The sequence below is a fragment of the Cryptotermes secundus genome, unplaced genomic scaffold (genome assembly GCF_002891405.2).
Source record: "Cryptotermes secundus unplaced genomic scaffold, Csec_1.0 scaffold169, whole genome shotgun sequence".
Lineage (NCBI taxonomy): Eukaryota > Metazoa > Arthropoda > Insecta > Blattodea > Kalotermitidae > Cryptotermes > Cryptotermes secundus.
Window position 1 is genome coordinate 251,334 of NW_019734311.1, and position 25,436 is coordinate 276,769.

The 25,436-nt window shown below is 38.3% G+C and overlaps 1 protein-coding gene across 7 annotated transcripts in view; it reads right to left on the reverse strand.

Moving 5' to 3' along the window:
- Nucleotides 1-25,436, reverse strand: part of LOC111868465 (mucin-12) — a 194,903-nt gene that overhangs the window by 72,026 nt on the left and 97,441 nt on the right. For 6 of the 7 annotated variants that reach the window (XR_002843514.2, XM_033753069.1, XM_023859107.2 and 3 more), the window contains exons 6-13: nt 19,118-19,294; nt 17,326-17,595; nt 16,414-16,608; nt 15,722-15,775; nt 14,550-14,717; nt 4,857-5,673; nt 3,205-3,500; nt 2,459-2,593 (exon numbers count right to left, since the gene is read on the reverse strand). Coding sequence is in view for 6 of the 7 variants with exons in the window: in XM_033753069.1 (XP_033608960.1) it covers nt 2,459-2,593; nt 3,205-3,500; nt 4,857-5,673; nt 14,550-14,717; nt 15,722-15,775; nt 16,414-16,608; nt 17,326-17,595; nt 19,118-19,294 (2,112 nt within the window). In the remaining variant the exon portion in view is untranslated. The remainder of the gene's footprint in view (nt 1-2,458; nt 2,594-3,204; nt 3,501-4,856; nt 5,674-14,549; nt 14,718-15,721; nt 15,776-16,413; nt 16,609-17,325; nt 17,596-19,117; nt 19,295-25,436) is intronic. The other variant, XM_033753070.1, reaches the window with a different exon arrangement.

The following is a 25,436-nucleotide window of genomic DNA, read 5'->3' on the forward strand; positions in this document are numbered from 1 at the left end:
TTATTAGTTTGCATCAGACTTCCAGCAGATATCATTATTATTATGATATCCATATTATATCATATATTATGCACTATGCAAAAACATATCAATAAGCTTATTTTTAAATATTAATTCAGAAAACATATAACAGTAATAATGCTAAAATGTGTACAATTTTCATATAATTACATTGTGATGTAATGATTACCTCTTCTGTTTTGAGCCAAATTCAAATTTTTATTCATGTCAACTGTACAGTACTGTCATGTGAACACCCCTCTCCTGCTTCCCAACTTAATATTCAAATTATTGTTACATGACCTATGAAACAAACAATAACCTTATCATGAGTTACAAAAAGCAAACATTCTACAACAGTAAGCAGCAGAAGAGAAGTATTTCAATCCTTGTCAATTTATTAATAGAAGATGTATGTATGAGGGGTGGGCCACAATCCGGCCTTTGCACTGCGACCAACAATGATCTATTGTACTTAATTATATTAATATCAATATTAATTTACATACAATGAACTATTTGTGTCAATGCACTATCATGGCCATATGCTATACCCACTATACTCATGTTTGTTCCAAAAAGCCTCCGAGAATCACATTATCAGTGTATGAAATACTACATTGATATGGTCTAAACATTGAAGAAATGATAAATATTCATAGTGACGGACACAGAAACTTATAGAGATATTACAGTTGTATTTCATACTTAACACATTGAGGACCATTCGCATGATATCATGCTTTTGTTTTTAAACATGGCAGACTGGTCGCATGATATCATGATTTTAGGACACGTTAGGTTGTAACACACTATACCTTTCTCTGGCGCCACCAAAATGAATGACTACTGCGTAATATTACTCCGGAATGTTTGCTTAGTAGGCAGTAACTTGACCTCACTGTTTTGGTTCCCCTTCCAAAGGAAAATGATCTTTGACCCTTCAAGCTCCTATGTACCAGGTAGGAAGTTAGTGCAATATGAATCAAGGACAGAAGCAGTTCAAGACCAAGCGATCTATCGGAGAACAAGAAATATCTGACTTGTTCTCCGATGAGCTATCTGACGCTCCTTCTGAGAGGAGTAGTGAAAGTGACTCAGTGGCAGTGACAGAGGACAACAAACAATTGTGGCCACAGACAATAAAAGTGAAAGTAGCTCCGACGAAAGTGCAGGTAGTAAAATTGCGGGGACAGCCACATGAGGAAAAGTAGACAAAATGCCTACTTTGGGACACTTTACTGGAAATCCAGGGGTACAACAAATTCCATCGGACTCAACGCAAGTGTCTGAAGTGGCAGAACTGTTTTTTGGAGATAGGGATATTCGTGTTGTGAATATGATTTCCACAATTCACAATTCACAATTCGAGCATGGTTGATGTTCAAAGGAGACATGAACAAGTGAAGTAGCATATTTGTATTTCTGAGTATAATATGTTCATGAAGGGAGTTGATAGAGCCGATCAATACTTGGCCTATTATTCTCTTCCTAGGAAAATAATAAAGTGGACAAAGAAAGTTGCCTTGTGGCATATAAATTGTGCCGTTTTCAATTCATTTTTGGCTTACAAAAATCTAAACCCTGATTCGAAATTGAAATATAAAGCATTTCTGATTAATCAGGCAAAGGCCTGGGCTACAAGCCAGATGGTGGCAGCAGAACCAGAGTCAGGCACAGACTTAGTGCGACCAGGCCCATCAACTTCCACCCCACACAGGTCTTATGTGGACACCCCTGGGCAACTCTCGGGTGATATGCGGAAACATACCCTCGTGAAAATTGTGTAGGAGAAGCATCCTTCTAGGCAGTGCAGTGTTTGCACAGTTCACAAAGAAAGGAGTATGACTGTCTACATTGCAAGTTCTGTGTAATGGCACTTCACAAAGGGGAATGTTTCCAGAAATATCACACTCTCAAGCACTTCTAGAAGCACTGGTAAGTGTTCTCCAAAAATTTTAGTTCAAAAATTAATTAGGAGATTTTATATTAATTTTTAAAGTGAACAGTGCACAAGTTAGGGTAGTAGGTTTAAAAATGCCGGTCTCCAGGGTGATTTAAATTGCCGGTCCGCAAAGTGTTAAAAGATTTTTATCATAAGCAATGCACAAATAAGATCAACTTCATATATGCACGTGGGATCCCTGTATTTTGTTGGTTGGTTATTCGGTTATTTCTCAGCACCATATTAGAAGTTCTGGTTATTTAGCACTAAAAAGCCATGGTACAACTGTGAATCATAGTAGTTGTATGAAGGAACTGAGGAAAGAGATGACAGGACAGCCTGTTGCTGACTGGGATTTGAAATTGATGCTTCCCAAATGCAAGACTACCGTTGTTTAAACTTGGTTCCTGCATATGTGAAAGTCCCAAATTTCCTTTGGTCTCTTTCATTTAACATGAAGAACTGTGCTAGAGTTTAGACACAACCAATCCTATTGTTAAAGATGTTAGTTACCTGGTGCCTCCTCCCCTGTGGGAGTGGTGGCAGGACTGATGCTGCTGTTTAGTCGGAAGCTTGCGGAGCGAAATATGAGTCCAGCCTTGGGGTAAGACCGTTGTGAGCGAGAGCTGTCACTGCCATTCGCCTCAGCTGCTAGGTCATGGGGTCAGATGTTAAAGAGTGGTAGTTGGGGCAGGAGGATTTCAAGCAAGTTCTCAAGGTCATTATTATTTGCTGTTGTTACATCACACACACACATGACAAGGAGTATTAGCTATGTTACACGCTGCACAGGGATGATAATATTGTACCAAAATTCATTTCATTTTTATTTTTTAATTTAAATGTATAATCTAGGACTACCATAATCCAAGGCTAGAAAAAATCATAGCATTATAACATATGTTAAAACTGACTTTCAATTTTATTTCATACTTTCAGAACATTCATGACAAGATATCAATAAAATAAATACAAAAAATTCTCTCTGCCTCAGAAAATACTATAATATAGCAATCGTGATGGAACAGTACCATTTCATTAACACCATAAGACTGCTAATAGTGTGATATATTAATATAAATGTATTTCTTTAAATATATGAAAGTAGTTGTGTATGAACAGATCATTATGATGACTACTGTAGTGTAGGGAATCATTTCAAGTAATATTTCAAATAAAAGCAAGTTAGATGGCTCAGTTAAAACTACCGTTAACATGAGAAAGCTGATATTCAAAAAAGGTAATTCCTGTTTCCTCACCAGCAGCCTGTTGAAATTTCTGTGACAATGCTCGGACAGAGCCCCCGCGGGCAATCCTGGAGAATCCTGAGCTGCCAGCGACAGGTATGGGTGATGCCTCCCGAGCACCGTCAACTGTAGTTGATGATCTCCTTCGGCTTGATTCGGTTATCTGCTTTGAGGTTGAAGATCGAGAGGAAGTGCTTGTCTCAACTGTCGTCATGGCCCCACTGCGACTCTGGGTCACTGTGCTGCTGCCACCAAAGCAAACTTCTGATCTCTGCACCTGTCCTTCAGTCTCTGCTTCAGTGGAATACCTGTTACATAAAAAAACAGGGCACTTACATTAAACCTTTACCTTCATCTATCATAATCATGATCATTGAGTGAATCTATTTTTGGCTGTTAAATTAATTTGCAGGAACATTCTTATAATATTTATATGAAATCTACATACTGTATACTATACTGGGAAATACTGCATCTGTAATAATGGTAACTTTCAGAGTCAATGTGGCAACCTACATGCAGTATTTGGTATTACTAGCCTGAGATTTTTCCACTTGTAGAGTAATATACATCACAGCACCATTTAATGTTCCCTTACTTCACCTTCTTCCTCATTTAAAGTTCAGTTTCAATGATCCCAAATCAATATCTTTTGCATTAAGTTTCTACCATTTATAATTCCATTCTAATTAGTGTATCCAACCCAATGGTCCCCAAAATAATTTTAAAGGGGGTTCTACTGCATGTTGGTTCCGAATAAAGCGAATGAACAATAAGGTTAAAGCAAATACAGGAAACATGTATGGAGTAGAAGACTTGAGATATTATCCATGCCAAACTCTATTGCAAACTTCCATAATTATAAATTTTATTGTTAGAGGCAAGAGCCGTCTGGGGGATAACAGGTCCAGTTACATGAAACTGAGTAGTCTGTTGAAATGTCAGCTTGGTTGAACCTTGCTATTTGAAAATTTCTCCATAAACTATAAATGGCCCTTTTCTTACATAACGTTCCACAATAAAAATTTTGTTGAACAGAGTCAACACTTCGCCAGACCTAATTTGTTAAACTATAAAATTAAAAAAATTAATAGCATTTCCTTTTTATTTTATACAGTATAAGAAATATCACCTGACTTAAAGTAAGGATGGTGGGATCTTCCGGAAATATTACTATGATCTAAAATTGAAGTTTTATGAACAATAAAAAGAAGATAGCAAGGAATTTCTGTTAATGAACATAAATTTCATGTTATATCTCTAACCTTATATATGAAAACACTAACACTCAATTCTGGTCCAATACAGAATCAACAGCTCCCGAAATTCACGATATACAAACGTGTTAAAACTGGCAGTGGCTGTTAGTAGCTGTACATTTTGGGAGACACACAGGCAGACATACAAAGACAAGGACTGAAGTGTCCAGTTTCCCATCCGGAAAGGGACAAGAAAGGGGAGGCCTCCAGTAATACATAAATGCCTAGTTCTTAGACAATTTGTAATACTATTTGTGAAATATTTAGGTAACAATGATCTAAACTATGACAAAACATTTGTTTCTAGGAATGTGAAATGTCTATGGTTCATCAATGAATACAATTTTAAGGAATGTTAAATGCCACTCAATCTCTCATCATGAACTACTTAAACAAACAATATACCTTCTTGATGGTGTTGATGTGTCTGATTCAGTTACAGTTCTTGAAGTGTATCGGTATCCATCGCTCTCATCATCATAGTTACTCTGCAGTAACCTTCTATTCTCGCCACTGTCTCTATTCCTCTCTGACTCCAGAAAGTAGTCTGTGATTTCTCTCTCTGTCTCAGATCTGCTGAATGAGGTGCTGGAGTATTTTCCATAACTAGAAGCTGATGTCTTCTTATCTTCAAAATCATTATGCACAGACACTGGTGCCATCTGTCTTATTCTGGTAGTAGTTGAGCTAATGTACTTCCCATCCCTCAAAGAGGATTGTTCTGTTTCAGTGTCAGTGTTGACAATATGTCCCCTCTCAGCAGGTGAACCTGTTCGTATCCCACTATTTTCATCTGTAACTTTTTGTCGTCGGGACAGAAATGCTGTTGCTGAACTCACAAACTTCTCACCACCTTCTGTTGTTTTGTCTGCTGTCACCTTAGGCTGTCTACTGACATCATCATGTATGGCAGTGCTGCTGACCTCATCATATTTGCGTGTGTCATCAGATATCTTTGACCTTCTAAAACTGTTACTGCTGGTAACAGAAGAGGTCGTGATCCTGGATAATTTCACGTCATCATCTGGATATCCTCTTTCCGGTGATGGAGTCTTTCCAGCGGATGATCTCCTACTGGATGTGCTGGACTTCCTTGGAGTATCACTGTGGTCATTATCATAATGCACTGCTGAAGAAGTACTTTTATCAGGAGTCTTGTAGGTGTACTGCGTCCTTGTTATCCTTGTTACAGGCTCCTCACCTAACCTGGTTACAGTTTCACCTGTTGGCAAATGGAGAATGGATCCAATTAATTCAAATATTTTTTCTCAGTAACTCTTCACTTTGATGAAATATTAGTAAAAATGATATATATAAAGCAAGGAAATTGTTGTGCATACTTTTGCAGTATATGTTACTAATGTTTAACAATACGCAAGCCACATAAACCACAACCAAAGAACACCTACAGATTTAAGCAACCACATCCCTTTAATTTTGATAATGTAACAGGAAGCGAGTCGAAACAAATTCAATCCTTTCAGAAATGAAGTAATAGTAGTCTATGATCCAGACAACCAAATTAGAAAAGCACTGCTTGTCTAACTTGCAGGTTATTAGGAGATGAGAGGAAGCTAAGAGTAAACCATATCAGCAGCATATGTATTCCAGGGTAGCGGCTATCAACCACAGGCAGACAGGATTCTATAAGTCACAGTGAAGGAAGCCTATCTAATGGAGGGAACCCTGACTGACAAACCTGACCCTCAAGGCAGGGAATTGTGCCAAAGGCTGGTAATTCATCGGAGTAAAGTTTGTAAGCACTCATAACTCCAAAAGCATGATACTTGGACAGATAGGAAAATCAGCATTCTATGGACATATAATTTTATCATCAAGCAGTACCAGGTATGCGAAATGTATGAGGAAAAAATTACAAAGAAGATGAACTTGAGAAAGAGCTGAAATCACACAAAATGAACATCAACACTCTATCAGAGATAAGGAAAATTTTAAAGGAATTAAAGACCTGGACATTTACATAGATTATTTCTGGACTCAGCGTGACCTTTCTGCTATGTGTGAACACTGTATTGATTGCAGCCTTTCCTCCTCAGACCAGTGCAGTCATAGCGAATGTGCAGCAACTTTGTATAGTGAAATTCATACATCTATATCACAGGGGATGCCAAAAATTGTCGCCAACTGCTCAGATACATTTCCTACACTTGTAGAAGGGGTGGGCCTTCTTGGCCCTTGCACTGCGACCACAGTGATTTACTGTGCCTTTTCCTACACTTACTAAGAGGATTCTGGTTCACATATTGTAATTGTTCTCTTGATATATGAGACACTCAAAGCTGTTCTTCTTCCATGTGTGGATTGGTTTGACTGTCTTTTAAATGAGCACCAAAAAGAACTTGCAAAAAGTAATGTCAGAGGAATGGGGTGGCCATAGATACATGCGACAAATAATAAGTACTAGGGTACAGGAAATCCACATCTTACATCTGGAGTACCAGTATGTGGCATAAAAGTTGGTATCTGATGCACCCTGAGAGTGAGAAGGATTATGCGCCTTGTGTCTTGAACAGATACAGTTCATTTTGAGAGGTATATTACATGAGGACCAGTAACCTTTGCTTTATGATGTCATGGAGCCTCATATTGCAACAGCTGATCAAGCAGGCAGAAGCACATGCAGTGATGGCACATAGCAGAGCATGCTTGCTTAATATCCTCCCTGTATTATCAATTAAAGGTCTCCCATAATATTTAACGAGGACAACACAAAGTTCATATTCTGGCACAAGCAACAACAGACAACTGTGTAAAAATAAGTAACAATCCATTGAAGATAAGTTTGGGCATAATACAAGGGTGTCCCTTATTAACCACCCTTCCTACTATTTATACTGATAAAGACATCTGGAAATGGGAGAAAGAAATTATATTTTGTATAGGAAACATTTTAGTTAACACATCACTTTTTGTAGATGTCCAGGTGACACTACCTACATTTGAAGATTGCTTATAATCCATTCACAAATTTAGCACAGTTGCAACAAAATAAAATGTGGCAACACAAGATAAAAAAAAACTGGCATTTAAAGGCAATTAATGTATTTGACCAAAAACTGCCATAGATGATAGACCTACTGAAGAAGTAAACACTTTTTTTTTTAGGATTTTAGTTGAACTGGTCAAAAAGTTATAATGTGGAAATAAAATTACAGACATTCTTTTTTCTCTGTGGGACAACAAAAGGAACACTTCTGGGTAAAGCCCATAAAGAGGCCCAGAAGTCTTAGCAATACCTGCATTGTCATGTGGACTTATGCACAAAAAGGGCTTGAAGTTGCCAAAATGCACTTCCTCAGGGATGTGCAAGGACAGAGACTAGACAATAAAAAGTGTAATGGCACAACAGAACAAGAACTAAACATGCCTATGTTTAAAAAATACCAAACTGCGTACTAAAAAGAGTAGCAAGTGCAAACCCATGGCAGACACAAGAGAGAATTCCCATTACTTAAAAAATTGTATAATTGGACCTAGAACAAGGTGAACTGCCTAATTAGAGTTCTATGGTGATGGTGATGGTGACAACAATGAGCACCAAAGCTGGAACTCATTGCCACAAAACCTTTTTAATATACAAGAAAAATAAAGGAAAATAATAATGACGATGATGATAATCAACTTGACTTTTTTCATGTGTTTACTCATTAATTTAAAAAAAATTATATTCTAAATGCATTATACTAATGATCTGCCTTCAATCAATCAAAATTTTAACTCTTTCAAGAGGGACTTAAAATCCTTGCTGTTGAAACATTCCATTTATTCCGTTGATGAATTTATGTCCCTAAAATTCTGAAGCAAGTGTGTTATGGTTTTATGTTATGACAAATATCTTGTCCTCACTTAATCTATAAAAGAAAATGTTGGATGTTGGGTTTCTTTTGGTATTGAATTGTTGAAAGTGGGACAATGTATTGTATGATTGATTTGTATGAAATCTATAGGTAATTATAGTATTGCCGAGTCATGTATGATATGCATGTTATTTTAATATGTAGTAATTGACTTGTTCCATATCCAGAGGTTGTATCTCCAAATATGGATTCTCAGAACAAATAAACTGATTGACTGATTTCCTCCTAATGACACTCTGAAAATGGCAAATACATGTTGAAGAAACATACTAGATAAACACAATTTTAATTACACTGAAAATTTATGTAATCCTGCATTTTATTAGTTTAATACCTTGGTATATGATTAACACTAAAGCAGTGATGTCATCATATAGTAAAATATGATTTATATTTCAGTTCACAAAACCATAAGAAACCTCGTTATACCACCTTCAAATACTAAGATTTTTTTTTCTCAAGCACACTGGATTATTGCATTTCCTTACCTACATCTCCTTGTACTGCATGAGTATTATAGACCACTATAAGAGACCCAAGGAAAACCACAACCATCAGGAAAAGGCTGGGGAAAAATGTCCACAGCAGCACAATCACAAATACCACAACCACAAACAGCATGAAGGCCACAGAAGAGCCATTTGTGTCTGATGATGCAATTTCTTTCTCATTTTCTAGCTTCATTAACTTGTTACATGATAAAGCCATTATAAATATCTCAATTATGCTATTACTTTTAAAATCATTTACTGTATTTTCTCTTTTACCATTTCATGGCTATTCACTGTTCATGGTAATACTGCAACACAAGACTAGTTCTGACATTCTACACGTGCAAAGATCTCAATGCCAGATGTGCTGTATATAATGATACTATACTGTAACTGTAGCATTAGTATAAATTATATGCAACATTTTTGTTTTAACTGCTTCTTATCCTTATTGTGAATTCAAATTTTGGATGGTTCTTTTACATAGAACTAGAAACCTCCTTTTCTTGATAAAAGTTGCTTTAAATATTACATTCTGCTGTAATATTTTCTTCCATTTTCTTCTTGTAACTTTCAAATGAATTTCACATATAACTTTTTCCTAATTTTGTGCCGCTTTTTGTCGTTCCTCCAGATTTCCATGTGACTTCTATAAGATGTAAGAGCAGACTCTTCGCACTGGGGCCACCAACCGACTGGGTTTAATGTTTTGACTGTGGTACAGTGTGGAGGTAGCCAAAATGTGGTTCTTTAAATAAAGCAGGTCGCCAACTCTGTAACTGCTTGCTCAGTCGTGTTAGTTGTATGTGCAAAACCATGTGGGAGCTTCATAAAGCCATGCTACAAACATTTTAAAATGTGCAGTATAAGAACTTCAAAAGTCCAATGCCCCATGCCACAGCTCTCTCTTCTAATGCCAGATATTAGTGAGGCTATTTTCAAACCCCAAGTGGCTCTTGATCTAGGAGTGACACAAATCCAACCTACAACATTTTCAATGTACTCTTCTGACAATAAAGCTTCAGCATAAAACTGGGGAAAGATGGAACCATTTTATTTGGCACATACTATCAATATAATGCTACTTACTCTCACATGTGACCTACATAACCAACACGTTCAACTTATTGTAGTAAACTCGAGCTAGAACTCTTAAAAGGAGATAATCTTATATCTGTTTTTGAAAGATATTTTATAAAAAAAAAGCCAACTCATTTTATGTTTGCCAGATCCAACATTTTTACTACTATTTTTTAGAATCCCTAATTTATCAGTTAAAAAACAATATAATTTAATCACTATCACAGTCATATTTTATTTTAATGCAAATGAAATGCCAACTGACAGTAACAAGACAGATTTGATACAGAACAGTCCTATACAGTTAACATTGCTTGCTTCTGCATAATCTTACCTTCAAGGCTACTCACAATGTATTATCCACTCTCTAATACATTAGACAACTTTTATATTTTAAAATGGGTCCAGGAGTTAGAGGTTATATTACCCACTGTGAGTGTACAAAATAAGCAAGCAATGAGATTTACCCTAGGCAGAGGAAATGGATAGCAAATATACTAGTTTCATTTGTACCACTCTTGATTCAACATCATCCTCCCACTAGCTGCCCAGCAGTAGCCACATTCTGCACAGAGTTATTTGTAGAGTCAGTCCTTGGCAATGGGCCTGACCAATAGGATAAAACTAATGTTGATATAAACTCAGCACATATATCATTTACTACATGCAGAACTTCCACCCCAGCCTGCTGATGTTGCCTATACATAAATAAAAAAAAAACCTTACTGAGGTTCCATAAAATGGCTCAAAAAATTTCACAATAAAACACAAGGAAGAAAGCATAAATTCTTAAAATAGCAACTGCATAGCTTATATTCACCAAGAATAGCATAATTCATACAATTCAATACCAGACAAATAAAACCTATCTTAACCTTGTGCCAATGTTCTAAGAAATTCCCCAAGGTTTCTTTTTCTAAACCTTGAATAGCACAGCTTTCATCTCACTTGTCTCTCATCTAGAACTGACCCACTTGTATACAAAAAATGGGGGAATACTGAAGTGGTTGTTCACAAAAATAAAACCAATGTACTGCTTTTAATCTTTCCCAATTTTTAATTTCTTTTTCCCAAAAAAACGTGCACTCAAATCATGTTTTGTGCGTGGGGGGAGGGGGGTGAACATGCGTGCGCACACATGCACATGCAAGTAAGAGTGAATGAGAGGGAGAGGGAGATTGTATGCATGCTTGTGTCAGAGTAAATGTGCGAGAAAGAGTGGGTCAGTGAGGAACATGAGTGAGAGTGGGTAAATGAGTAAGTGTATTCAAATGCACCTCTGAGTTTGCTTGTTATATGTGTGACAAGGCCGCAATACAAACACAACTCAAAGTTTATTAGAAATCCCATTCTCATGACTAGGCTTACCTATTTTCATGCAGCCAAACTGGAACACTGCTTTAGGTCAACTTACTACACATACATGCATGCATGCACACACGCACGCACGCACACACACATACACACACACACATACACCATCAAATCAGCATGTTTTCTGCAGACTCAAGATATATATTAGTGTGTAGCAAACAACATATTCATGTAATTTTGTTGTAACATTTTTTTTAAACCATTCATACTTTTCAGTTGAAACTACTTTCTGTAGAAATATATGGTTATTTAATTTTTTCATAAAATTCACGACATGTTTGTTCAACATTAACTCTATAAAACAGCAACTCTTGAATGGTATGCCTACTCAAATCTAACAGACATAAAAAGATTACACATTAACCCCTTGAAATGTTAATTAATTTTAAGAGATATTTACAAAATCAATTCCTACTGCATAGATGAAATGAATCTAAATTAGAAAGATCAACCAATGAGTGCTGTCTAGGATAATAATTGATGTTTTGGATTGAGGTTCTTGAGGTGATGAGTATGATAAGAGCAGTCTACTGGGTTGTGACATCATGCAGTTTAGAAAACTTGATGTCTTCAGGAACAAATGGCCTCAGTCTTCAGGATCAAACAGCAAGCAAAGCAAGAAACAAGCAGAATGTGCAGTTATTATTGTCAAGGAAAATACTAAAATAGCAGAAAATAAAAATACTGTGTTAGTGCTATATGAAATAAATATTTGTGAAGAAGTTGAAGTGCCTAACAGAACTTTAGAATAATACTGAAGTGTTTCTGTATTTTTAATAATTATTTTACAATGCCACCAAATCAAATGCAATCTAACAAACCTACTAATGTATCTAACGCCTTAAGTTACCTTTTTGAGGTGTATAAACAACCGTTTCCAAACATAAATATGACCCCAGTAACTAAAAGAGAAATTAAAGATATAATCAAGTCATTAAAATGGAAGAATTCTAAGGGAGATGATGAGATTCCACAAAATATCCTAAAAATAAGTATGTCTTTTATTTTATCCCCATTAGCTTACATATGCAATAAATCACTGAGTTTAGGTATGTTTCCTACTCAATTACAATATTCACAGATAAGTCCTATTTATAAAAAGGGAGACAAGAAAGTTATGACCAATTATAAGCCAATATCTTTGCTGTCATCTTTTTCAAAAATGTTTGAAAAGGTCATTTACAATAGAGTTCAATATCATATAGATCAGCCCTGTCCAACGCAGCGCCTGTGGTATATTTTTCTCGTGCCCTCCATAACCACATATAATTGAGCCGATTTTTAATATTAATTCAAATTGTAAGACAAGAGACATTTTTGAACATCTGAGTACTGGTAAATATTTTTGAAAAATTTTATTATTATTATTTATTAGTAGTAGTGGAAGTAGTAGTAGTAGTAGTAGTAGTAGTAGTAGTAGTAGTAGTAGTATGTGGTGGCGCCCGCACCTCCATAGGCATCAGTGAATTGTGCCCGAGTACGTAAGAACGTTGGACAGCACTGATATAGATGCTAATAATATTCTTGCTCAAGAACAGTATGGTTTTAGAGCTAAATCATCCACTGATATGGGTACATATAATCTAATAAATAATATTTTATTGGCACTGAATAGTAAATTATCGGTCGGAGGCCTATTCTGTGATCTAACCAAGGCATTTGATTCTGTAAATGACAATGTATTATTATCCAAACTAGAGTTTTATGGTATTGTGACGCATTGCGTTATGTTTTATATTATGTTATTTTGACTTGTTCAAGTGATTGGTTGGAACATTTGTTTTGATTTTTGACGCATTCTATATCCAGTGGTGTGACAACTTGCTTCTCGCCCTGTAACTGGATCTACTTGAATATAAGAATAAATTATTAATTATTATTATTGAAGGAAAGTTAATTGTAAATGATCTGGAAGCAAGTGGTTGAGGCCTAATTGAGGTATTATTCCAGCATTTGACTGGAAGACCTGAGGAAAACCATGAAAAACCTCAGTCAAAGTAAACAGTGTCCCATCTGAAATTCAAACCCATCACTTATTAATTAAAACTCTAAAGCTTTACCTCTGGTCAAACCTGTTCAGTGTCATGCATATCACTTGGGTACTTGCACAAACATTTCGGGTGGCAAGTTCTGTCTCCTGGGATATAATGCTGTGTGGTCCACTGAAAGTCAACAGGCGTTTTGAAGGAACAAGTCGCCTCCATTTTCAGGGTTGAATAATAATCCAAGCAAGAAACTATGTGAGCTGCTGGCTCTTCTTTCCACCTGCTTTCACGTTGATTTCTTGCTTGGCTTAATCTTTGACCCTAAAGATGGAGGAGACATGTTCCTCTGAAAAGTCAGTTGACTTTCAACAGACTACACAGCATTATATCCCAGTACATAGAACTCTTCATAACCACCGCTGTGAGAACCTCAGGTCCTACATAGTGCTACATGCCAGAAGACAGAGCTCTCCATAACGTATCTGCGCTATGCAGCAGACTCCCCCCCCCCAACACCAACAGTGACATAACAGCATCGGAGCCACTGCCGCTGCTACAGTAAGAGGCCAGTAAACACTCCGCCCCCCCTCCCCCCCGCAGTGACGTAACAGGGGACACCACTGTNGAGGCAACAGGGAATGGTATAAAAGGCCGCCTAAGCAGTGTGTGAGCCAGAGTGTGGATCATGAAGTCGCTGAGTGCAGCAGAAGTCCAGCAGCTACGAGTTGAGTTGTATCGAGTGCATGGCAGGGACTCCAGCAGGAGAAGTAACTGTGATACTGCTGATGGCAGTAGTTGTGAGATTGTAAACTGTGTAACTTTAAGAGCAAATGTGGAATAAATTTGCTAGATCCAAGATGGCGTGAAGTTATTTGTCGTGCTACAATATGTTACAGCATTCAGAAAAATGTTTACTTCTGTTCCACAGAATAGAGTAATCAAGAACCATTTGCTTATTTTTTTGAGGTAAAGAAATGATTTTCAACTTAATACGTTTAGCCTTCTTATTCCCAACACCATTCAGCATACTTCTGAAGCTATGCAGCTTAATTTAAAAAAATGACAAAAACCTATCTTAAACCTAAATAAAAGTAATAAAAAAATCAGAGCCATCTGATAATGATATTACAAACTATGATTTCAGGCAACAAAGTGTTCTTTTGTGTTTGTTGGAATATGACTTATTTTTCAAACCAATAATTCAGCAAATTGGTGGCTTTGTTAAAGTCATGACTATATGCAAACATAAAGAGTTAAACACATGCAACCATAGTTTTGTCTTATACTCACCCTGGATGATGTCCCTTTTGAGTGAGACTGTGCCATCTGCTTTCAGAGTCCCCCTAGAGCTGATCACAGTTGCACTACTGGTACTGGTACTGGTACTTTCTGTCACCACCTTTACACCTCCATGTAACTTCTTCAATATTCCTGGCCGGCATGACTCCTCTGTATCTCCTAGTAAGATAAATACCAATATATACAAGAAATTGTCCAATTTCACAGACAACTGTTGCACAACAAAATTCAATGAATAGGATTTAATACTTCCCGAGCTCAGGCTATTCATCAGGTCACCTAAATGTACAATAACTCAGATAGAGCTAAGTTACATTTTCTCAAAAATAATTACTCCTTTCACATCCACATTTTTCAAGCAATCACATGCCTTGAAATCAGCTTCTCTTGCACACAAATATTTCAAGTTTTATTATTCTTGTTATTCTCTAAATTCTATACTACCTTTACCACTTACATTGAACACGTGCAATTCAGATATTCAAACAACATATAACACGAATGTATTCAACACTTGAGTGATGATAAATGTGACTTCAGAATTGACCTGACAGATGCATTAGACATATCCAAGAATATTCAGACTAGATACTTAAAGGGATAATGAAAGTGGTGGCAACCATGCTGGAAATCACAAAACATTACAGTTATTATGTCCTGGGATATAACACCGTTCTGCTGAATGTCAGCCATTGACTATCAACAGACTACAGGGTGTTATATCCCAGAAGACAGTTCTCTTCATAACCACTTCTGTGTGAAGCTCAAATCCTACATTACAGTCATGTGTGAGACATGTTTAATTAAAAGAAATTCTGCAGCTTTCAAGAGACACCAAAATGAACTTTACATATGCAACAGCTTCTAAGCCACTTATAATGGTAACAACACTATCTATAGCTTTGGGAATCAAAAAGTTGGTAAAATTAACCTCATTTGTTCATTAATCAGCTTACATTAATTTTCAACAGGATTTCTTAATACTGTGTGAAAGTTGAGCCTTCACTTTGGAAAATCTCCATGTCCTACAGAAGAAAACCAGAGGTATAGAAAAAGAATAAGAACTGTTCTAGGCCCTATCCAAATTGGTTTTCCATTGACATTTTCAACCTCATCTTGACTGGTTTTGACAGCACAGATTCAAATCTTACTTATGAATGTACCTGTGTCAGGAGTATCTTCATCAGAATGAGGCAGTCTGTCACTTCCACTGTCATCTGCAACAGAATTGTTGAATGATATTCATTACATCATACAAAAGAAATTTAATGAAAACAAATATTTAAAAAAAAAATTAAAGAATTAGAACTGTGTAAGATTTGAGGTTTTCACGGCAGTGACTACGAAGAAAGCAGTCTTCTGGGATGTGGTACCATGTAGAAATTGTGTTAACCGATGTTTCGGAGGAATGTCGGTTAACACAATTTCTACACGGCGCCACATCCCAAAAGAAGGCTTTCATCAATTAGAACAGTGTTTTCCAGATATTCAGAAGTTGCTACTTCTGTCTATGCTTTTTAATTATTACAAAAAATAACATCACTTTTTTCACATAATCGCAACAGCGATCTGAAAAAGAACAAATCTGGCAGAATCCCATGAGGCCATAACAGCTTGCTTTTATCCTGAAGGACTCTGTTCAGGGGGAGACCTGATGTCAAAGTATATTTTGTTTGCTCTCAAATGGCGCCAAGATAATCACATGCCACTTGGTAACACTATATAGAAACACTTTTAATTTCTTTTGGCTCAGAAGAAATTAATATTATTAAAATATGTTCGTAAACAAGCAACTGATTAAAAATAACAGACAATAGAAGAACTATGGAATAAACACAGATTGTATCTTTCTTACCATGGGCAATTTTTTCATGCTTTTGGATAATAGCTCTAAGAGAACTTGCTCTTTGTGACATGACACGTGCATCTGTCAGAGCATCTGCCAAACGTTTGTCTGGTTCATTGTCCCGAGACTGATGGATGAAGCTGTCACGCAGCTTAGCACGCGGTTTCTGGCGAGGTGCAGCTGGCTGAGATACTGCATTGCCACCTATAAGGAGCAATAATTAAGTGCTGTCTAGTAGTACTGTTAACTTGTACTTATTACTGTCTTAATTGCTCTAACATCAATGAGTTCCTAGTACTTGGAAGTGGCCAAGCATATGAAGGCAGCTGACTGGTCAGGCAGGGCTTGCATACCAAACAACTCTCACATTGTATCACATTTACCAACTAGAGAATACTGAAAGTCAAAAAGTTTCATCAATTTAAGTCTTCTACATAACTGAAATTTTGAGAAGGCAGGAGATTTAAATTAATCTACTTTCAAAATCTAATCAGTCCAGGTAATTTGGTACATTAGTAATGGACACAGTCTAATTACAGAAAGTTAAAGAAGTGAATAAGAAAAAACCCTGCAGTAAACAGCAGTATTAGCAACTATATAAGGCCGCAACACAGCTCAAGCGGTTAGTCGCTGGCTTCCCACATGGGCGGCCCGGGTTCGATCCCGGGTCTGATCAGGTGGGATTTGTGGTGGACAAAGTGGCGCTGGGGCAGGTTTTCTTCGAGTACTTCGGTTTCCCCTGCCTATCTTCATTCCACCAATTGCTCCACAGTCACCCTCACCTATCATCTAGGACTGGTACAATAGGCCAGAAGTGGCCACAGTACAAGGGACTTAGTCCCACCCCAATAGCATTAAAAAACTATATAAGAAACCACATTTCATCATTCACACTGGTACAGATATTCTCCTAATACTAACGTGAGTTCTGCTCATGTTTGGTGACAAGTTCACGGAGATGTGAGGAGACAGGCTGTTCTGGCATATTTTCGCTGTCAGTACTGGGAACCTTCTGTTTATCTTGAGGACTGCTCCAACTGCTACTAGTAGTTGTGGTGGTTACTTTCAGTGCCCGCAATCCTCCAAAGAGCAGTCGTCCACTGGAATCACAAATTTCTGATGGTTTGCTCTCTACTTCTTGTCGCTTATCCTCTGGCTCCAGATCACTTGCAGGCATACTTTCAACAGCATCTGTAAACATGCAGGAGTCGTGAATAGTCTACAGAACTGCTTCACAATAGCAAATGATGATTTTTTTTTTCTAACTTTAGATGGCTCAGCATGTAACTTCCACATGTTATATCTAGGGGGTCTGTGAAATTTATACTGCATGAGGTCAATTCCTACATGTAGTACTTCTTTATACAAATGGGAAAAGCAGCTATTCTGTGGCCATAAATGATTTCCATTCATCACTTCTGATGGCCTTCATTATCCACATAACAGATTTTAAGAGAGAAAAATGTGACTGCATAACTCAGTCAATGAAATGAAGTTTTTCCAGGTCACATATACTGCCAATTCAGGAAGTGGAATTCTGAATGAAACATAGGAAATATGAAAGTATTCAACCTTGTTACCAATATTTCATTTAAGTTGTTAAGATGATGAACTTGCAGCTACTTCTTAACTCAGTGGCTCAGTGCATGCAATATTTCTCTAGTAAAAATAGCATACACAGGCCTCTAACCACTTCCTTGCACCAATCCATTGAAAGACTTCAAAGACTAAATTTCTTATATATAATAAAAGGAATTCACTTTATACCTCACAGGATGTACTTGTCTCCACTAGGAAGCTCAACCAAATAATGCTACTTAAGGAAAAAATCACTGTCTATTGTGAGAACCACATGATATGCATACATACATATTCTGTAAACAGAATAAAGATGTTTATTTAGTAAAGCATGCAGTACAGATAGGAACAACTGGGTTTTAAGTATTTAAAGAAAGCTACCTCTTGTCTGTTATGATTCAACATTAACTAGAAACAATCTTTTGGACATTTTGCATGAATCTTTGAATAGGAGATTTCCCTATCATAAAGGTTCTACCTACAAAGGATGAGAAAAGAGAAAAAGCAGACATTCATCCACGAACAAGTTGGATTCAAATCCATAAAAATGAGTGTTGTAAAATTTCTCTCAAATGAAGGCAATTGCAAAATTTGCTTACATTTACATTTTTAGCCATTTAAAAATAGTTTGTGGGATATTCCTTTGTATACAACATAAAAGAATACTGTTTTTAAAATATACTAAGTTCTGAAATATTTTCTCATTTTTTAAATGGTGATTCTTTTTTCAAAATTCCAGGGTGGGAGCCATATGTAGAAACATGGTGATGTAATTTCACACACTCTTAGATGTTCACATTAGTAGGGGGTGTGATCAGCTTCGTAACCCGGCAACTTCTCATAGGCTACCACTTAAAAATGGGTTAGTAAAAACATTATAGACACACTACCATCTCATTGTGATATGGTTTGATATGAACAGAGGTGTAGAGATAATTTATTACAGATGAAAGTTTTGTTGACAAAAACGTATTTGAGTTGTCTTTATTTATACGGCTTTATGATGAAAATGATTGCTATAAATCTTGTTATGGCATTGTGGTTAGGTGTATGTAGCCTAATTTTCAGGTACTGTTTTGCCATTCATCAGGAGACAGAGAAATCCACAACATTGGCTTTGTAATACAGTGCCTACCTTTCGGTATTTGAATGTTGTTGTTGCTACTTTGTCGCCGGCGAAGGGCACTCAGGCCAAACAGTGGACGCCCATTTTCATCTGTGGGGCCAACACCATAGCTGGATGTGACAGAGTCTGTGGGAAATGCTTCCCTTGGTGGCTCTCCCAGCGAAGACTTCTTAACTGGTGACTTCACTGAAAAATAACAAAATTAAATTATTACTGTTATCTATAATTTATGCAAAGAAATAATATGGTAACAATGTAGTATGAATAGCACCAATACTACAAAATTAAAATCCTGTACACATTTGGCTCATGTATCTAGGGAAGTCAAAATGCTGAAATATTTACCATTTTTCAACTTCCCTTCCTATTACAATTTAACTCATGTTGGTAATCTTGTGCAAAATTAATTATCTCAAGTAAATTTGGGAGATATGTTCTATTGTTATTAAGTCACATGTATAGGCCGCGCCATAGCTCAAGCAGTTAGTTGCTTGTTTCCCACCGTGGTAGCCCGGGTTCGATCCCGGGTCTGGTCAAGTGAGATTTGTGGTGGACAAAGTGGCACTGGGGCAGGATTTCTCAGAGTACTTCGGTTTCCCCTGCCAATCTTCATTCCACCAATTGCTCCACAATCACCCTCGCCTATCATCTGGGGATGGTACAATAGGCCAGAAGTGGCCACAGTACAAGGAACTTAGTCCCACCCCACTAGCAATAAAAAAAAAGTCAATCCCACCCCACTAGCAATAATGGAAAAATCAAATGTATTCAATCCATTCATGGGAACTACTCTACTTCCATAATTCACAACTTTAAATAAGGACCATGATTCATTAGCATTACTAATGACCTACGCCTGAGAGAAAATTAAATGCAATATACTTGTACTCCTTATCCAAGTATCAACACTGATTGTAACCATGGCTACAAATTTTCCTTGAAAGTTATCATTAAAATTTGAGACTCTAGTTATATTAATTCTCCAAAACTGAAACGTTTCCCCATCATACAAAGAAAAATCACGTTAAAATAGAATAACAGAATATAATTACTGTAGATAACATGAATAATAAATATTTTTATTTCATTTTCTCATTCTCTTTGTTGTTACTAGGCGTTTTTTACAAAGCAAACAGGTATGCCTTACATGGAGATTTCCCCATTTGTCTGTGACCTAATATCAGGACCTAAATCATTGGACAGATCTTCTTAAAATGCAATATTAGGCACTTTAAAAAGTTGCTGGGCGACTGATTTACAGCCATACAAATCCATAATATGGCCTAGTCTTCAAAAAAACCATAAACGGACTTTTCTAACAATTAGGATGTAGCAGTAAATATAGATAATTAATCAGTTTTGTTGCATGGTCTGATTAGTTGACAGTTAACTCTCACTCATGCTCTGTTTGGCTTCACCACAGTCAGCAGAAACGACCTCATTAGAGAAGATGTCGCACAAAACAGAAATATATGAACTGCCGATGCGGTCAGCTGGCTCTTTGCCATGTCCGCCTTTTCAATGTCGCTTCTACAGCTGGCAGTAAAAAGAAGAAAAGAGATAATTTCTTATATCTACTTGCTTGGTGAATTCAAGTACACATTACAGCACGGATCTCGGTAAGTGTGCCACAGCAGCATTATTTCAGGAGATGGACAAAGTATTGAGGACGGTGGAGAATGGTTCCTGGGAGGAATGGGAACGCTGATACGCCGGACTAAACCAAACAGCAACGAGAATTACATATGTTGCACCAATCACGCGGTGCGAACAGTTGGCACCGACTGAGATAGTAGTCAGCTGAGCTGATTACAGGTTTTGCCTGTATTAACATCTGGAGGCAGGCCGTGCCATAGCTCTTCCGGTTAGTCGCCGGCTTTCCACCACCGCGGCCCGGGTTCGATATCACGTCAGGCCATGTTGGATTTATAGCAGACAAAGTGGCACTGGAGGCCGGTTTTCTCCGTGTACGACGACTTCGGTTGCCCTTATCAATTCTCATTCCACCGACAACTCCACACTCGATCTAACATCCGGGACCGGTACAACAGACCGAATAGTGGCCAACGTGCCAAGTGGACTCCGCCTCACCTCAACCCACCCCATGAAATTAAATGAAATTTAATTAACATTTGGAACCACTTGATAATCCAATAGTACACCAAGCCATAATTCTTTCGTAAGGTATATTTATGCTGGTATTTTACGTATGCTCCCCGAATTACGAGAAGTATGTTTACCCAGATAAAGATGGTAACAGGAAGTCACCGCGTTGTAATTATCTTGTCCATTATTTCGATCCGTGAAATACAGAAAGTCGGACTTAAGAAGGCGTCCCTCGAACGGAGTGCCGGCTATGATGCTTTCAAAACCAAGCTAGAAAGTGAAAAACTTTCTTAACAAATGAGCGGAAGTAGACAGAACTTAAATTTAAGCTCGCCAAGTGGTACTGCAGCAATGAGGACTGTTTACACTATTTATCACTGGTAAATAACTTCCGATATAAATATGGCACCAGTCAGCAAATAGGTTCGCTACTCCTGGATATACCTACTCCCGCCCACAACAAACAAGTGTCCGTAACATCGTTTTAGGTACTGGAGTAATGAGGGCTCTTGGCACCATTCATTATCGGTAACTTCCTATGCAAATCTGGCACCAGACAGCACAAGGTTCGCCGTCCCTAAAAACCTACTTTCGGCCACAACATACACATTTCCGTAACATAGTTTTAAACGAAGTGCCAAGACCTGCTAATCCTGCGTTGTTTTCTGGTAGTAACACCGATGTCTCGACTGTTGACCCTTCGTTGGAAGAATATTGTCAGGTGTATAAATGTGATTGGTAATCGGATTTACTGAACGCTTACAGAAGGTAAAACATGTAACTATAGTGCTATAGCTAACTCGCACACTCCGCAGTTCACTACAGCAGGCCCCAAGTCTTCTCTGTCTGCTGTATCTTCACCGGTTGTCGCCTGGCAACGGCCTCCAACGCCGTAGCTTCCTCAGCTTCCGTGTTCACGTCCTTACTGGACACAGACTGTCTCACAACTCACTGAATTCCAGACTTGTCCTGCTTAGAACACCTCGGTACGGGTCGCAAAATAAAACCTCTCTCAAGAGTTATATTGTTGCATCATCTAGCTGTTGAACGGACCGCTTAGAGAACACCGCTTCCCAGTTACTTAATCGTTGCGCATTATGAATCTGTTGCGGCCATTACCCAACGGCTGTTGTATAACTACTTATTTCGCGGTCGTTGCCTAGCAACGGGTCTACATGCCACAATATTAATGGTGAATCCGTAGGGTTATAAAAGGAAACGGATAGGGATCTGTTGCATTACTTTCCATTTTATATAAATAATGAGAACTATTACCTTAGATCTGACAAGAAATTATGCTTAAAGGAAAACTCTGTCTTCGAAATTATATTTTCATCCTATTGATATACCTAAAATTCCCACGGGTTCGATAAAATATCCGTTGATTCACTGCCGTGCTCACAAGAGCCCACAACGGGATCCTATCCTGAACCAGGCAAATTCAGTCAACATTCTCAGTCCCTTGTCCTTCAAAGATCCGTTTAAATAGTACTCTCTTGTCTACGTATAGGTTTTCCAGGTTCCCTATAGGATTTCAAAAGCCGGAAAAGCGTAGTCGGTATAGCGACTGGCTACGGGCTGGACGACCGAGAGGTCGGAGTTCGAATCCCGGTAGGGTCAAGGATTTTCTCTTCTCCACGTCGTTCAGACCGGCTTTAGGGTCCGCCCAGCCTCCTATCCAGTGGGTACCTGGGGCTCTATCCCCCTGGGTAAAGAGGCAGCGGCGTAAAGCTGACCACTCACCTCCAACTAGTGTCGAGGTAAAGAAAATGTGGATCTATACAGCCACTCCCCCATACGCCTTCATGGGGTAGTGCTTAATTAGTTAAGCATAGGGACATTACCTTTTTACCTACAAGATATCTTGCTTAACTCCTGTACGCATTTTTCACAGCCTCGCTAGCGCCATATGTTCCATTTCTTCCTGCATGATCTGTTCACCGTAACAACACTGGGTAAAGAGCAAACATGGGAGCCGGAAGGGTGGGACAAACCAGGCACCTGCCGGCGGATTTGGGGGGGAATACTATAAATTTAACAGAAATAAAAAATATTTTAAACTCTATCTTCTATCCGGAATACAATAGCGCGGTCAGTAAAAATAGTCTTAAACGGTTTACACGTAAGTGTGTAGGCAAGGTTTCTGCCGCCTTGATCTTCACGGATGAATGGAAGGTCATGCACGTAACCCTCGGTCCTCTGCCCCGTAGCCAGTCGCCATACCGACTGCGCTATCCCGGCTCCCACTAAGCAGATAACGCAGCAAAATGAGAAACCATTTTTCTTCATATTTTGATAAATATTTACCACACCGAAAGATGTTTCAAGTAAAAGTTGTAAACACTTGGTGACTGTTTTCAGTCTTTGCAAAGCCCTGAACTGACAGGAACGTAGCGTAAATTTACATAGCAACAACTCTAGGTAGGAGGACTGTTACATTCAGTGAACAGAACTCTTTTAATGTGCAAAAGGGATTCGTTATTCATCAAATGAGTAAACTATGAATTACTCTGACTTCTTGTAAAAGAAACGAGACTGCATCACAGCCTGAAGCGTTGAATGGTAATCATCGTTAACATGCCAGTCTATGTCGCGGCGTTCGAGACTCCCAACTGTGCTCAATGCCCACGTACGTCTGAAGGACGAATTAATTTGGGAACTCTTAAATTTAATGATTAACTGGCTGTCTTAAAAGACGCGCACCCACGTCCTCCACACAGCAGTCTAACCCATCTGGCAGGGGCGGTAACTCGTAGGCCTACCGCAAATGTCTAGGGCTTTCTGATTTTGTTTCGATGGTGGAGGGGTTTCCTCTCTTCGATATGTCACTTAAAACTATGTAGTTCCATACAGATTTAAACAAATAGGCCTAAACAGCTTATAATCCGAAGATTTCTATCATCTGGGATATAACGTCGTGTTCCTCCGAAACGTCGGCTGACATTCAACGGACTACACGGCGTTACATCCCAGAAAAAAAAACTCTTCATAATCACCGCTGTGGAAACCTCAAATTCAGAACGTGCAGACGAGCTGTATTAAAACTCACCCATATCAAATGTCATTAAAATCCGTGTTCGCATAGACGGACGAACCGAACTTGACAGTCTTGGTGTTCTACTCAGTTTTCAGTGGCTGATACTAAAAGAAGAGAATGGTACATAGACTCCGTGAGAAGTGCAGTGCTGGCTGTAAAACACAAGGGAATGGGTTTCCTGAAAGCTGCAAAAACTTTAACATTCCGAGGTCTACCTTTGAAGGAAATAGCGGCTCCGGTATAGAAAAACGAAATTAACGGCCATGGGGATTCGTTGCGCCGACCACGCGACACCCTCTATCCGCTAAAGTTGGCACTAACGTAACCGACAAGAGGCGGTCGCTCGGTCGGTATAATTCGCTTGCAGACTAAAACCAACCACGGATTTTATTTGTTTTGGTCTACCTTACTGGACTACGTGATGAGTTCTGATTTTGAAGAGCGCTGTATAATTCCACCCAACCCTCCGATATTCCAAAAGAAAGCAACCAGACGGGGCTGCAAATGTTTCCCAGTGCAGGAACACGCGGAAATATCTACTTCGACTTCTCTCCATTCGATACTCGAACTCCACCTGGTTTACATAGACCATCAACCGCGGGCAGAGATGGTGGCCAAGCAAAAGTGGTAACATCCTCTCCTTATCAGAAAGATCTTCGGCAATCACTGGACAAATCTAAAAAGAAAAAAGACCAACCCTCCGCCAAGGAACGCTGAACACAAATGTTCAAAACCCCAGGAGACGGCGTTCCAAAACTAAGATTTCAGGGAAATCTATGGTCTCCAAATGGGGCAAGATTGCAGTTTCTAAAAACGTAAGATACGTCCTAAAATAAAAGGATAAAGAAATCAACGCCCCTCTATTTCATGTGAGCTCTAATCAGTCCGTCAACTTCTATCTACAGACGACAAAGAAAAGTGCTGATGAGAGGTTCATTTGTTGTTACTTGTCTTAGCACCTCGGTGACTGGCGAACCGGATTCGTTGTGTCAAGATGTCTAAGACTGATACATAAATTGTGCTCATACATCGGAGGAAAAAAAAATTGCTAGAAGACCTACTTGTCCGAATAATGCACTCGATAAGCCTTCTGATTTGAATTGTGACTAAGTACTAATTCTCATACTATGTACTCGCAGAAATATTAAGCTGCCTGAACGCAATAAGGGTTAATGGTTCAAGATT